Source organism: Haemorhous mexicanus, chromosome 2 (genome assembly GCF_027477595.1).
Source record: "Haemorhous mexicanus isolate bHaeMex1 chromosome 2, bHaeMex1.pri, whole genome shotgun sequence".
Lineage (NCBI taxonomy): Eukaryota > Metazoa > Chordata > Aves > Passeriformes > Fringillidae > Haemorhous > Haemorhous mexicanus.
The window spans coordinates 46,293,031-46,309,477 of NC_082342.1; the positions used below are offsets into that span (position 1 = coordinate 46,293,031).

Below are 16,447 nucleotides of genomic sequence, written 5' to 3' on the forward strand. Positions count from 1 at the left end.
AGCAGTCAGAAGCAGTCACAGAAACAACATATTTAGTTTTCACAGAATAGGAATGAAGAAATTAGCAAAAAGAAATTAGCCCAGTGTAGAAAATGCAAAATAACAACTATTTTCAAATATCAGCCATTGACTTTTTCCCTTTGCTTGGGGGCTTTAATAACCTGTAGCAGACAGGTAAGGTGGCTTCACAGATGGACTAAAAGTTGGTGGGTTCTTCCCTGCATACACCAAGGAATTGATTAAGCTTCAGTGAGTCTAATTAACTCAACTTCTTTCCTGCCTAGTTCTCCTGTAATTGAGAGCCTAAGTTGTGACTATACTGTAATACTTTGCAATGTACAAGTAAATGTTCTGCAGAACATTTAGGAAAAGTAATTAAATCTCAGTAATGAGACCATAACTCAAAGTGCTTTGCCCTTAAATCTGCGCTAATGAAGGGAGGGGAACTGGCTTGTGGGCTTGTGGTTTCCTCTCAGCTGACTGCCCAATTCACGCTTCTCATGACTGTGTATCTCAGGCAGTGAAGACTGAAGGCTTTTCCACTGGCTGTGTTGTAGAATGGAGCTAATGTGCTCCTGCCCTGCCCATGCCTGCTGCCCACTTATCTGACCTGGTGCTTTCTGCTCGCTGCCCTCTTCACCTGCCAGCAGAGAAAAACAGCATCTTGCTGTTTCCTCACTTCTTGTACAACTTTATGGTCACCATTTCCTATTTCCTTTTGTCCCCTCTATTTCTTAGTTCATTAGTCTTTCTCATATATTTTCTCCTCTCTGTGTACATCGGTGTGTGCGTGTAGAAGCTACTTGCCCTCCCCCCCACCACACACACTCTGTATCTGGGACTTGTCTTCATAGAAAACTTCTCTCCTGGAGCCCAGATGTATCTGAATTCCAGACTCCCGCCATACACAACCCAGGTTGTGCATTTTTTATCATGAGATCTTCTTTTAGGTTTTACGTAGCTGTGATGTTTAGGGCAGGGCCAAGTCTGTATTGATTTTTATGGTGAAATACAGAGAAATGGGGTTTGATTTTCAAATTTCCATTCTAGAAAGGGACAGTAGGGCTGCCATTACATTAAATCCAGAAGATGGATTCAGCCTGCACTCAAGGGTTTGTGTTTGAGTTGCTTGGACTGCTCCCTCTTGTCTTCATCTCAGAAAAGTTTCAGATCTTACCTGTCAAGGATATTCTGAGACTGGGGTAGTGTTCTTAATAAAGCTGTGCTCATCTTCTTTGGTCTTGTTCACCCACAGAAGACTGTCTTGGAGGTATTTGGGAACATTTTGCTTAGTTTTGGTGTTAGTGCCCATTGGCATGGCTCAGCTCAAAGTCCTGTTTAACACTGAAGCAAGACATCCATTTCTGCACACATGAAAGAGTTGCTGCCTCTGTGATCAGTAAGAGAGACAGTGTCTTCAGCCTGAGTCAGCAGATCTCCACCTACACTTGATCATCTGCTTTATCTTAAGCCTACCAAGATAATTTTAGATCCTTTTCATCCTTTTTTTTCAGGATGGTGAAAGAACACATTACCTTCTTAACAGCTTAGAACAACCATAACCAGGAAGACCTTTTTGTAACCTGGAAGTGAAACTCATCCTTTACCCTCCTCTGGCAGACCTTACTGTCCTGCATCCTGGGCTCTGAAAGACACCACACAAACACCAGGACTATTGCCAGAAGTGTTTTGTGATGCACATGATTTGCCTTTGAGAAGGAGAAGCTGGCCTGCACCCATTTTATTTACCAGTGTCATCCTGGTGTATGGCTGGGGGTGGTGTGGGTCTAGTTCTGGACTGTTCCCTCCTCGGGGCCTCTCAGGGCAGCCTTGGCAGTGCTGGTGCTTGGGGCAGACCCACAGTCTGTAACACAAGGAAATTCAATGTTTGACATGACCACTGCTGCTCTCCTGCAGAAATAACCTCAAAGCAGCATGTTTCACAGCTGAGCAGGAGCTCCAAGAGCAGTAAAAGAGGATGGAAAGTAGGGAGCAGGGGGGTTGAAACTCAATAATCTTTAGGGTCCCTTCCAATTCCAACCATTATAGGATTCTGTGATCTTACAGTGATCTATTCCATGTCAGCTTTCCACACAGCTTTCAGAAAGTGTGTTTCCATTTTGAAGAAAGCACATCTGCACTTAATGGTTGTAGAAAAATTCTTATGCTTAACAGAATGTGTTCTAGAACCTTGTAAGTGATGTCACTATATCTGATTCCCAGTTAATTTACCTAGTCCTTTGTTTCATCTGGTCATACACAGCCATTAAAAAAAAGTACAACAAGTTGTTAATTCAAAACATAAACAAGGATGACCCTTTATTTGTGTTGCATAAATGACTGGAAACAGAGGCCATTTCCTACAGCATGAAATTTCCATTTCCTACAGGCATGAAATTAGGGGTTTTTTTACCACTACCTTTACAGATTTCTGGAACAAGACAGAGAAACAGAGCTAAAACAAAGACACAGAAGGAAAACAATCTCCACATTTTTATGTAACAGCTATAGCTTATATAGCAGAATGCATTTCTTGAGATTCATTTTCTGTCAAGGACCGTTGTGTCCTTGTTTACTGACATCCCTTTTTCCACAGCACTTTCAGCAGGTGGTCTTTTAAAAGCACAAAAATATTCTGTTTGAATAAAAGGATAAAAGTCAGTGAAAGGGATGGAAAATTCTTTGCTTCTGTGCCTCTTCTTTACAAGCAGTGTTTCTAAAATGCTCCCATGAATTTAATACAAACAACTTTCTGCTTAAGATGAAACGAATGCTTGAAGCCCATTGTAAGATGATTTCCAGTTCCTTCCAGCTAATCCACTAACACTGGCAGCAAGCTGTACAGCATCTGAGCAGTCCAGGCCAAAGGAGTCATTGGCCACATACAGCACAGCAAGAAACACACAACTGTTCATTGAGAGTTTTCCTTCTTTTCTTAGCCCTTCTTTTCATTTTGTTTTTCTTCCTGCCTTTTAAAAAGAGTGTATCTGTTTGCTTTTTTTGCTCATTTGGTGAAAATCAGAAGTCAAGTCAGCCTAGGGCTGAAGGGTATATCAAAATTAGAAAATTATTACTTTAAACTTATATGTATTTACTGAATTTCTATCTGAAAAGCAGAATCCAGGCTCCAAAATTAATATGCTATCAAAAGCAATGTGGGTTTATTTATTACCGAGAAATCTCAAACAGAACTAATACCACACATCTATTTAAGCTGAAGTTATGGAACCCCAAGTCAGGCTTCCCAGGCTAACAATTTTTTTTCCCCCCCAGAATTTTACTTACATTAGTAAGTATTTATCACTTAATTTGTATAAATCAAATCTGAAACAATACTGAAGCTACGTATAGCAGATGGAAGTGGTGTTCAGAAGTAATGAAACAAGTGATATCCTTCTGGTTTTTTTGTGGGCTTCGTTTTTTTCCTAGACCACCTCTTCCACAAGCACCATAAAATTTTTCATTCCAGAAGTGTGCTGAGCAAGAAAGAAAAGCCAATTGCTATGGCTAATCAAGAAATGTGTGGAAGGTGTCAGTACCCATGTGCTGACTGGTGGCTGTCAGACAGGAGGTGTTGTGTCCGGGTGCTTGCTGTCCTTTTGGTGGCTAAAACAGATGGGTCTCTGTTCTCCACCCAGCAGCCAGGATTAATAAGAAGTGTACAGATTTAATGCCTTAGATGTGTCTTAAAGATATTTTCTTCCTTTCAAATATAACTGAAATTGCCATATGTGTTTAAAAAATATTTTATTGGAAAATTGATAGACAGACACAGAGACAGCTCAGTGGCAGAAAAGTGATTTCCTTAGGAATGATGCCAGAAAATATATAGCTAAACCCACACATTTAAGGAAATGCCATGGTGCTCTCTTCTACATTGTACTTGCATTTAATTAGTTGGGATACTTTACCTTCACTAAATACACATTGTAGATTTCTTCCTTTTTTTTTTTTGTTTTGCAAGCAATGCTGAAGTGTAATAAAACAATGCCGTCAGATTTGAAGACTATCACAGAAAATAATTTTGAAGCTTTCAGTGAAAACATATTTTATTTGTTCAACCACTGTATTTTTTCTTTTTACTTCTTCAGAGAATAATAATCCTTATTACTGGAGAAGCAGGCTGTCATTTGCTCAGCCGTAGCTGATATCACAGCTATTTCTTATAGTTTGTTCAGTATCAGAAATGTGTTCAGGTATACAATGCAGTCAATTCTCCAAACAGATTTGATAATTACACTGAAAAGTGTAAGCTAAGAGTCATTTAGGTCATGAGGAATAATGCTATTAACTATACATATTTTAGCCCTTTTCTTCTGGTCTTTCGATATTTATTTCTTTTTGCTGTTAATCTATACCAAAAGGGCATGTAAAATGACGTAAGGAAGCTTTCAAAAGCATGAAGTGCTGAAATTGGAAGTTAACAGTTTTGTTCGCCTGTCCCTTTTTCTGACAGAATTCTCCTTGTCATTGTGTATTAAGCATTGCAGAGCAAAAAAGATACTGGAAGAAAAAAAATGTACTCTCAAATTGGTGGTATTCGTTTTCAGACAGATTTTGGAGCTGGTTTTGAAGTTCAGACTGTGAAGTACTGACATAAACAGATCTATTTCACATACAAAGAGAATAATTGGGATTGAAAGTCACCTCTGAAGATCACTCCTGGTGTTCAAGGGGGCAACCTTAGATCAGGTTACTCATTTGGCCTAATTCTGAATGCGTCCAAGGATGGACATCCCATACACTTCTATTTCCTGTTTCACTGCTTGACTACCTCATAGAAAAAAAAGTAGCTGGGATTTCTTGTGTTGCAGCCTGAGTCTCTTGCCTGTTGTCCTGTCGTTGTACACCTCAAGGGAGAGTCAGGTACCCTTTTTCCTACGCCATCCCTTTGGGTATGTATAAAGAATTGCTAAGATCTGCCTGAGGTATTTGATCTCAGGTTGCTCCCGTCACAGCTCCCTCAGCTTCTCCTCATATGACAGATGCTTCAACACATTTTGGTGTTTCTCTGGACTGTCCCAGTGTGTCCATGTCTCTTTTGGGCTGGGGGCCCAGCAGTGGGCACACCACGGCCAATGTGCCTCAGCAGAGCTGAGCCGAGGGGCAGCATCGCCTCCCTCGCCGTGATGGCAATGCAGCTCAAGAGGCTGTTGGCATTCTCTGCCAAGAGGGTGCATAACTGGCCCATGGGAAATTCAAACCAGAAGCCCAGGAGCCTTCTGGCAAAGCCTCTTCCTCTCAGTCAGGCCATGAAGTAAGGCACTGATGTACACAGATGAGCTCCTTTGATTCACAGTACTCTTTACACACCTATAGACAGCTCTTGGGGTGGAAATACCTTATGGGTGAGTGAACTGTGCATCATCTTGTACTGAGCCTTGCAAACCCGTAATGTGCTTGCATCAGAAACAGCCAGAAGGGATACCTGGATGATCAGGTCAACCTCTGTGCTATATTGTGTGACTGCATCTAAAAAATCCTTCACTAAACAGATGCCTCTCCAGCATTTTGGTTCCTCATTCTCTGCTACTGAGTAGTCTGCTTCTTTTTCCTTATTTCTGATAGCCCTCTCAGATTTTTACCAGAAATTCAATTTAATTGTGTCTTCTTAACAGCCTTTGTGTGAAATTCAGCAAAGCAAGCTGAAAACACAAGCTAACTGTAATTGCATTTACCTAGGACCTTTATGCTTACTTCTCTCTGAAGCAGAATATTGCTACTCCTCATTTCTGTTTTCTAGGGCTTTTCATATGCAGTAACATGTCAGTGTTTGTTTCCATATTTACCCAAACAGATATGTCCATAAACACATCCACATGATGAGGACTATATTCAGAAAAGAAATGTCTCTCCTTTCTGCATGAATGGCAATGGATTTCCTTTCTTCTTCCATCTGTAGCAGCTCCATCCTCTCCCACCGTCTCCCTCTGACAAAGCTGAAACCTCAGCATTCTGTGTGTTCAGAGCCTTCCAGTGTCCACTGTGAACAGCATTTTCTTCTGAATTTTGCACAGTGAATCAGTTTTGCTGTCAGTGATCATCAGTCTAGCTCCTGGTGTACCAAACAGGTTGATTCCAGCTGTTTTTTTTCCTGCACCCTGCTCTCCCCAGACCATAAGAATTAAATAGGATGTTTCCCAGTAGATGAGCACTTTTCTCAGCTCTGTCAGTGCTTTGTATCATCAAGATCAAGCCTCATTGCTCATCCAGGGCTTATTTGCCTTTAAACACAGAGGTGAAAACTGTTATGGAGCATCTGGCACAGATTTAATGCTTCAATGTACACAGCTGAACTGATACATAACAATAAAAAGAATTACCATTGCCCTGTGCAGTATTAAAATTTACACATGGATGTGGAACTGCCACAAAGTACTAGTATCATTAATCTTGTAAAAACTGCAATCCAATAAACTCTAATTAATAACAGGCAACAATTGCTATTAACAAGCATGATAGGGAAGTAGCTGCCCAGTGTCTGGAATGCTGTTCACAGCTGTCTAACGAAATCAGTTGTTCAGTGTGTTGTGTGACACTGCTGATTCCTCAGCCTTAAAGAGCCTTGAGATAATGTTGCTGAGAAATATCATGTTATGTGTTTGCACTGAAAACCAAATCTCTCTGGTAGGTAAAATGGAGCAGGTTGTCACAGCAAGAATACATAGTGGTAGTAGTGGAAGAAGAATTAGTAGCAGTAGTAGTAGCAGCAGTAGTAATAGTAGTAGTAGTAGTAGTAGCAGTAGTTAGTATTACCATCAAAATGAAAGCAAATAAATGTGTGTGTGGAGAAAAGTACAGAAGCCAAGATATTCCTCTCCTTCTTCATCTCCTCTCAATTTGTTTCAGGAGAGCTAAACTTGAAAAAGTAATGTTTGCTGAATTTCTCTAAATTGATTGAGTTGTCAATTTGGCTGGTTTCAAAAACTTTTTTTTTCCTCATCTTAGTTTCAATGTGTCTGCTAACTGAAGATAGCACTTGGCACTTTTGCATATTTACATTACTAGCATACTTAATTTAAGTTAATATAAATTAAAACATGATACTTTGCAATAAATTGCAACATAATACAGGAGGGCAAAATTAACCAGACACGTGAGTTACACCGAGTACTGGCTCCAGCATTCCTGCTTTCCTGTTTTTCATGAGCACAGAGATGTGTTGGCACAAAGGATCACTACCACAACACAGATCAGTATTTATCAAGAGCCAGCATGGCTTTTACATGTAGTTTAGTGGCATAATGTAGGTTTCTTTATCTCTTGTTTCAGAAACAGCATGGACTGTCTGTAGTTTTCCCCTACATCTATTAGATTTGCATGAATAAAATGCAGGTTTAGTTGTGCTCTCACAGAACCACAGGAGCAAATCATTAGCCAAAGAATCTGGCATGTGCACAGCACACAGTAGTGTGGGCTGGTAGCATCGTTGGACTTCATAGCACTTCAGGGATGTAGCAGCAGCTCTCTGTGTATCTCAGTCCCAGAGGGAATGGAAGATTCATAAAGTGCCTTTTCTTCATCATTCTTTATTCTCCATGCTTTTTATTTTTTTTTTCTCCCTAGAGGTCTCTGGAGTTGCTTCTAAGCAAAGCTGGAATGTCAATGCAAACTGATAGCTCTCCTTGAAGGAGCCAGCCGCCAGCACTGCCACCAGCAGTTTCCTCACCCTGCAGAGCCAGGAGGAGCTCTGCACAGGCTCCTTTCTGTGAAGCAGCTGGGATTTTGCACACAGTCCCACACTGCACTGTAATAGGAATGCATTTTGTTACTGCAGCACACAACTGATGAGGTTTGGACATGAGAAATAAGTTATTTCAGTCACTGAAAGAGCAAATGAGCCGTAGGAGACAAAGGATGAATATGAATGATTTAAAGGATTTGTGATGTGACCTTCTTCTTACACCCTTCATCTCTTTCCTTGCTTCCTTTTTCCTTACAAGTCTCCACATCCTATTTAGGATAGGAGTAGGCTTTGAATGCAAACCTTAGCAGCAGAAGGAAGCAAATAGCTATTCTCAGGGCACTGGTTAATGATTTTTGAGCCACCTCTCCAGGTCTTCTTCCCCAGCAGCTTCCTGCACTGAGCAGGGCTCTCTGCTTTGTTAGCTGGTGGTAAACATGGGGTCTGTGTGAGAAGCATCGTTCTCTGCCCAGCCATGAGAGAGGCAGGTGTGCACAGCCCTGTTCCAGCTCAGCACCTGCCTTCACAAGAGAGACAGAGCCACATCTGCTTTGTTTTCTGCCTTTTTAGCATCCTCTCTAATGGCTGTCCACCCTTTCCCCAATAAGAATGCCCTTTTCTGAGCACGGGTTGTTAAAATTAGGCTTGTTTCTCAGTTGCTTTTTTAATGGCTTTGTGAAAGATTTATCCTAGGTTCAGATATTGTGTAAAATCCCACTTCAGTTGTGGTTTATATCATCACCATTTCTGCTGCAATATTTCAGGTCAGGTCTCAATCTTCTGTCTTTAACAAGTCTCCACTCTTTTTATATTGTATTAGACAGGCTTCATTTTATTGCAGGTGTTCTTTTTCTCAAGGCAGTGTATTGTGACACAATACCAAAGAGGAAAACCTTTGTTAAAGTCCGATTGGTAATGCACAGCTATCACCCTTTGAAGAGATTTAACTGAAAATAAGTCCTTTTCACTCCAGCTGTACTGACCTCCATCTTCTGTAAATCGTAACGAGGGACATTTCATGCTACAGAAGTTAAGCATTATTTTAAAATGAGTTATGTGCAATATCCATTTCACAGTAGTAGAGAACAGAGGATGACCTGGGGCCAGATTCTCTGTTCAGATGCTGATGCAAGTTTGCAAATGGTTTTATCAAAGTCAGTGACCTTGCCACACACAGGAGTAAAAAAAGAAAATAATCAAAGCAGACACTGGTAGTCCTTCTTTCCAATAGTAGAACAGTTTCTGAATTTCCTAGACCAGGCTATTGTTCAGCTAAATTGAAAGAACAGTATTGTATCATAAAGTCACAGAGTTGTGTCAAGAGCCCAAGTAGGATCTCACTAGCCCTGCTTTTATCACACCTCAAAGTCAATGTAATTCTAGTTACTTTTGATTACCACTGGCATTCTGAAATCAGAATGAGGCACAATAATCACAGTTTTCATAATTGTTTTATAGTAGATCAGCAACTAAAAATTCTCACAATGAGTTGTTCTTTTTGGTTTCTTATGTGAATATGCATTATGTAATGTGATTGGATCCTAATGCTGTTTTGGGCTTTTTTTAAGTTCACCTTTCTGCAGACACTTACATAAACAGTAATATTTGGGGGAAAAAAAACCAACCAAAAAAAATTGTGTTAGATTCTGAAATAAATTTGATAGCCTAACGACCTTAATATCTCACTTGTTTTTTTACTCTGTTCTGTTTCATTGACAGAAATGAGATACTCACCAATAGTGTGACTACATGGTAATATATGGAATGACTCTTGTCTTCCCTGTTAATAGCAGTTTGGGAAGCAGATTATATTTTCTTACTCATTCTTCTTAACACTGATGATTATTTAATAATGTCTTCAATTTAACAAATAAAAATATAAAAAAGTTCCAGTTCTAGTTACTGGTCACTTTGGTCATTGAACTAAAACCTGCAAATCAATGTACAGCATCCTGCTTACAGCTGCTCTCAGCCTTTCCCAAAGAAGCAAGGTTTACCATTCCCAGCAGTTTCTCCCTAAAGTCTCCCTGAGCAAGCTGAGGTCACCCTAAACTCCCACTGTGGCAAAAGCCAGGTGCTCTATGTTTGTGTGCTGTTTAGGAAGCCAGAGTGGGAGCAGAGAGCAAAACCAAATGTTTAGAATGTGTAAGTGAGGAAGTACTGCATAGCCCATAAGTATTAGTGTGCATAACATGTAAATACTGCATACTGCCCCTGATTGCTGGCACTGGAACTGTTGGGAATTAGAGCATCCTGGAGCAGGGAAGAGCAAGTTATGCATGCAGAGGGTTCTCCCTGACCTACCATGACCCTGCCCTACTGTATGTGGTGTTTCCTGGGGTTTCACTGCTGGTGTGACTGGCACAGCCCAACTCTGATGCCTTAGCCACGCTACGTTTCACAGCTGGCCACAGTGGGACAGCTGTGTGAATCTCCCTGACAGAGCCACTGAAGGTCCCTGTGACAGCACTGCCCTCTCTTCCAGGACCTTGCTTTTGAAATTAAGGCAGTTCTGACTGCTCAGCCTTGTGCTGCCTGAACCTGTCACCTGCCTCACAGAGGCTCAGGGCCTCTCTAAGAAAGTGCAGCCCACAGGAGCACGAAGTATCTCAGCTGGAACATGCTTTTTTTTGCAGTCATTCTCCTGGTTCTTGAGTTTCACATCAAGGTTGGACTCAAAATACATGAACCGGTCTTTATTTGGATGGTGCTAAACAAGATGTGCCCTGAAAGGTAGTGTGAGGTCAGTCTGGTGACCAGGCTAGAGGGAGTCCACTGTAAATCCTGAAATGTGTGCAAGGCCTGCCAGCTCCTTAGCACCAACACTTGCTGCACAATCTGATCCCGCCAGCTGCCCTATTTGCTAATGCAGATGTTAGACAATGTCACCTTACCTTCCCTCTGGGCTGTGATTGACCTTGGCCTTTTGGTTCTGAATTGACAGGTCCACAAGGTTTTTTAAGTGCCCCCAGACTTAATGAACTTCTGTAGCAAAGGCTTTTTGGAACACTCTGTCATCTGAGAAAATCTCAGCCTGTTTTGGCTTCTGGGTAATATCTACTCTTACATTAATGGAATGGTTGAAGTCTCATCTCAAAACTTCAGCCACTCTTAAACATTGAAAGCACAGAGAAGGAAAGTGGGAGACTTCACATACCAGACTGAATGGCTGTCAAGCTCCTTGCCCTGTTACAAAGACACTTGAGTTCATTGCCTCAATGTCTCTCAGGGCAGAAATGCAGTGAAGCAAAAGGGGGTGGTTCAGGTAGCAAGAATTCATATCCTGGTTTGTAGATCATAATCTGCAGCTCTGAGTATTTGAGAAAGAAAGCTGACTGCATGTGTATTTTGGATATTCAAAACTATGACATGTTCACAGAAAGCTATTTCACTAAACAGGCACTTTTTCCCTAAACTATAACCAATTCCCAGCTTTCAAAGTCTGTGTGATCAATAGCTGTAACACTTTCCAAATTCAAAATCAGAATTGTAATGAATCTTGCTTGAAAATAGAAGCCATTACTTTTCTCTTCTGGCTACATAAACAACATTTTTAGGGTGAAATTCATCTCAGTTAACATTAGGGATATCAAATGTAGCTGTCTGCATCAGAGCTAATCCCCATCAGCTCTTTCTAGTCAATGCAGAAAAATACACACTTTCAGGGCACAAGCTGTCTAATTAGTTTTACACATGTGCTTTAGAATAAGCTGAATCATTTCCTCAAAGTGACTGCTCTTTTCACTGACTATGAGGGAAGTTAAGACAACTCTATGATACATAACTGCGTACTTGTGTCGCTCACCCAAAGAAAAAAATTTTAAGAGAATACAATGAAAACATCAAATTTGAGGTTTTTCAAAAATGTTTTATGTATTATTCACATCAAATCCAAGAATTCTGCAGTAGTATCTACATATATTTCCTAGGAACAAGCACAGAAATAAATCTCAGAAAGAGATTTGCCTAAGATGAGGGTGAATGGATTAAGAACAGATCCAAGGAAAATGAATTGGGAGGTGTTGGAACTAGATGATCCATAAGGTCTTTTCCAATTCAAACCATTCTATGATTCTATGATTTTACATTATGTCAGTCCACTTAATAACTTTCAGGTTGTGATGTGGTATTTATTTGAAAATGTAATTTTTTTACCCTATATCAGTTTCCCTGTAATGAGGAGGCCCAAATTTATTACCATGTATTGCTGCATGAGTACAGACATATAAGCTTTATTCGGATCAGGGATCATAATCCTTATTGGGATCAGGGATGATAATTCTTTTGCAGCCAGTTTCAAGCCAGGACTTGAAACTTTTTATTATATGGAAAAATTAATTACTTGAGAGTATCCTCCTCATATGTGTTGAGTTTTTAATAGGGAAAGTTGTGACTTCTCTGTCTCTTATCACCCCCAATAAAATGGTAGCAATGGTAATAAATCACTGATCTGGGAGTTTTATTAAGTCTAAAATTCATTTATAGGAAGGGTAACAATCTGGTTATGGCTTGGGTGTTTAGTGTTTTGGGAGATTTTTTAGGTTTAAATACAAGCACTTTAGCTGTAGACTATTGTCCTAGTTCAGGGCAAATTTAGGGAGGAACTCTCCAATGGGATCCCTTTAGAAAGCAAATTCAAGCAGCCCCTCCCCCACCTGTTTGGGATACATAATCCTCTTTTGAAAGAAGTGGAAGAAAACCATTTATTTAACAAGCAAAGTATTCACAAACATGAGAAAATGAATCATATTAAACAATAGAACCTCTCGCTGTTCTGAAGAGATGGCAATTCAGAGTCCTTTTCATAGGATGCAGCTCAACTTGCTCAGTCTCTTACCAGAGCCCCCACTTTCATTCATAAATTCTGCACTTATTTCAAATGAAAAAGTAAATCAGTGGGTAGGCTTTCTACTAGTGTGACATCTCCTCCTTTTGAATTTGTATCCCATAGATAATTGCTCTATTTGGTAAAATAATATACTACAGTAACATTTTCACTACAGAAGGCACTCAAATTACCAGTGCATTACTTCACTCACTGTAATTTTACCTTTTTCCCATTATTAAACCCCTGGAAAGTTATAGCTGCGTTATTGCAAAAAGACTCCCAGCCTTATGTTACCAGTGCTATATATTTCAGTTTATATCTAGCTTTCTATGAAAGCACCTTTATAGAGAAAACAGTATGACATTGTTTTTCCTTTTTTGTCTTATTTCTCTCCCACAGATTGTGAGCGTGGGAAAGCATGTTAAAGGATACCATTATATTGTTGCCAACCTGGTAAGATACTTTTCTAGAATTATACCCCTACTCGGTAAGTGAAACACTCAGTTTTACTTTGAAGTTCACTTCCCACAGTATTTCCCATTTGTCTCTAATATATGCTTGTACATAATACTTTCTTTATGATGTGTAAAAGAACTTGGGTTTCTTATTGCAGCTATCTAGATATGAAGAGCACAGTAATATAGTAAGTAATACTCCTAAATTTTATCAAAATCAAGGTAGGAGAAAGAACCGATACATGTATCTTGAAGCTGAATTAAAATTTACAAAACTATAATGATTTCTGACTCATCTTTTTATTATTAGTAACACAAGAATTCTAGAGGTAACTTTTATACATTCCCCAGGGAACATGTATTTTCCAGTAAGATCAGCTATTTCCAGTCAAATTACTACTTCAGTATTTTTACTTAAAGGCTAAACTGGACATTCACACAGCTAATGTTCAGAAGAGGGCAAAGAAAGAGCAAATGCAGTATTTTATTATTTAAATGACTCATTCTCTAAGCCAAAATACCTGCCTGGCAAAGCACAGTGGATCTGGGACAGAGTCTAATGCATGCTTTAAACTGTTTGCTTTCTACTCACCCTCAAGGACTTTTAGCTGACGTGAAATATTTTATTGTGCTTTGCTGCACTTGAACCTTCACTTAGTACCACTTCAGATTATATTTAAAACCTCAGGTGTTTCAAATGAGACGTCTGTACTCTTAGGTCTTATAAATGAGATTTTCAGCATTACAATTTTATAGTTCCCCAAGTAATTTTTCTCATGTAAAATAGTTGCTGTAAACAAGGAACTGGATGTTGAAATAATCTGCAAGTGAGGTATGCAGTGGAGACAGGCACATCTGGTCTACTTCAGCAGGGGCACACTTTGTTATTTACTGTCTGCTCGATTACGGGGGTGATATAATGTCCTGATGTGTCACCTTTTATAGTTACTGCCAGTAAGCCTTAGGACATGAATCAAATCTCTGTCCTTAACATGTGCTTTTCCCCTGGGATATCGGGCCCTTACCCCAGTACCCCACAATTTTTTTTCCTAAATATTTCTAGATTTGTTTTTTCACTTGTATTTTCACTGATAAATATCAATCAGAGGAATTTAAGAAAATTAAAATAAGATGCCTCTGAGCTAACCTTAGACATAGCAGCTAGGAAAGGAGAATGATTTATGCTTGCTTCTTAGTGCTTTAGCAGTTTGTGTTCTACAGTTTATTGAAGATCAGTTCTGTCTCTAAAGGCAAATTCTCATAAAGAATTGTGCTGAACAGATTAGCCAGAGAAACCAATAGGTCAGGAGATATATGTGCTTTGTCTTCTCTTTCAGTGTTGGGATTCACTCTAGCTTTTCAATGTGTAACAGATCTAAGAGCTACCACAATCCTATTTAACAGAAGTGTTATTTTGATGTTGTTTTCCTTGCACTAACAATGAGATCCTCATGTGCTGTCTCTGCCTTCTAATGTCTAATATATTATCTCATTTTCAGTCTAAACAATGAATTCTGGAGTAAGTGTATTTACAGAATAGGGTTGTTCATTTTTTGACATGCAAAAAGAAAGGGATGCATTTTTTAAAGCTTTAGTACAGTGCTTATTCCAATCTGACAACTTTAATGGAAATTGGATTAAGCCTTTAATATTCTGCAGGCATTTTTCAGTTGATTTGCCAAAGGCATTTCTTCAAAAACTGTCTGCCATTCTCAACAATGTGTTGCTTAGCTGTCAAGACCACCCTAGCAATAATGTGGCAAATCTATTTCTTGGCTTTCTTTCTTTATTACACAAATGGAAGTTATGAATGAAGGTTCAACATTATTCCCTCGTTTTAAATTTTGCCTTCTAATGGAATCCTGCTGCTGTGCATTCTTTATTCTGCCATGCTGACCTAGAACAGATTGGACCCACAGTGGTGTAGGAGGAAAAACAAAATCTTGAATTGATTTTCTAGGGATTCAAAGATATTTCTCTGGAGAGATTTATGCATGGGGGAGCCAATGTGACTGGATTTCAGCTAGTGGATTTCAGTACCCCAATGGTAACTAAGCTGATGCAGCGCTGGAAGAAATTGGACCAGAGAGAATACCCAGGATCTGAGACCCCACCAAAGGTACTCTCCAGTGTGAAGCACTACCAAAGATATCACTCCAGTGTTCTGATTTCTGATTAACATTGTTGAATACATGAATGAAGACTTTAATATTTAGGTAGAGGAGAAGGCAGTTGATCTTACTATTACTGGCCATTAATCATGCCTATCCTTACATTTGTATGGTGGAAATGAAAACTGCAACACATTTTGGTGATGTACTTAAATGTCTGTTGTCACTTATTCTCCAACTTCACCCCGTTACCGACAGCAGATAAAGGTCAAATGCTTAACTGACAGCTTAATTTCAATAAAATTTACATTAATTAGTCTAATTATCTAGGTTTCTTTGGACTGCAGATCTTTCCTGACAGATTAATTCTTCTGGATGAGATATTACTTTAACTGTAAATTCCCTATCTTTAAATTTACTTATGGGGTTTTATCTGGAAATTTTCAAGGTTTGAGGTTGAAAATTTCCAGAGAAAACCCTATATGAAAATGTAGAAATCAAATTCAGACATGATTTTAAAGTTAAATCTCATCCCAGAGTTCCTCTATTCTAATCCTTCACAGATGGATAAAAAAATATTTCTTTGACATATAATTTTCCTGGCAGGCAAATCACAGCACAGTTGTAAATATGACTTCAACAAAGTAGTTCTGTTATGATGTGCACTAATGCATACTAGACGTGTTTGAAAATGGACCCCTTTGTGCTGGGCACTATGCAAAGATAAGCAACCAGCCCTCCCTCGGCTGAGACATTGGTAGCTTGGTAAAGTCTAGAGAGAGCATCAGCATGAGTATTACGAGACATAGCTACTGAATTCAGTGGCACTCCAAAAATTTATGTTTTAAAAACCCAAAAAACAAAAAGAAACAAACCAAAACCACGGGCTTGGAATGAAGATGTCCCCAGTTACTTGGTGACAAAAAAAATTCTACCTATAGGACACCTTGTGACAAAAGCAGGATTATTCTGTCTGCTTCTGAGAAGTCAGCATGATTAATTGGAATCACACATAATTCATCTTGGGATAACCAAAATTTGAGGCTATAAAGATAAATCATGTCTCAAAGACCTTATAATCTGCAAGACAAAGGAAAGGAAGGAAATTAGATTTGAATAATGGAATTTGAATTTTCAAAGTTAGCATGCATATCAATAGCAGCCCTGGGCATGTGAACAACTTTTCCTGATGCATTGTTTTTATCAGAGGACCATACTGAATACACACCCCTTTGTTTATGTGGCTCCAGGCTAACATCTGCCCAAGACTTGTTCTAAATGTTTCATTTGGCATGATGTCAACCTAGAGCAGTTGCTGTAGTTAGTGTAGAAACACAGACTGCTCAGGGTGCCTATCAGGCAGAGATCC

At 39.4% G+C, this 16,447-nt stretch overlaps 1 protein-coding gene across 3 annotated transcripts in view; it reads left to right on the forward strand.

Moving 5' to 3' along the window:
- Positions 1 to 16,447, forward strand: part of GRIA4 (glutamate ionotropic receptor AMPA type subunit 4) — a 215,986-nt gene that overhangs the window by 128,594 nt on the left and 70,945 nt on the right. For all 3 annotated transcript variants that reach the window (XM_059838631.1, XM_059838630.1, XM_059838632.1), the window contains exons 5-6: positions 12,912 to 12,965; positions 14,928 to 15,086. In XM_059838631.1, coding sequence (XP_059694614.1) covers positions 12,912 to 12,965; positions 14,928 to 15,086 — 213 coding nt within the window. The remainder of the gene's footprint in view (positions 1 to 12,911; positions 12,966 to 14,927; positions 15,087 to 16,447) is intronic.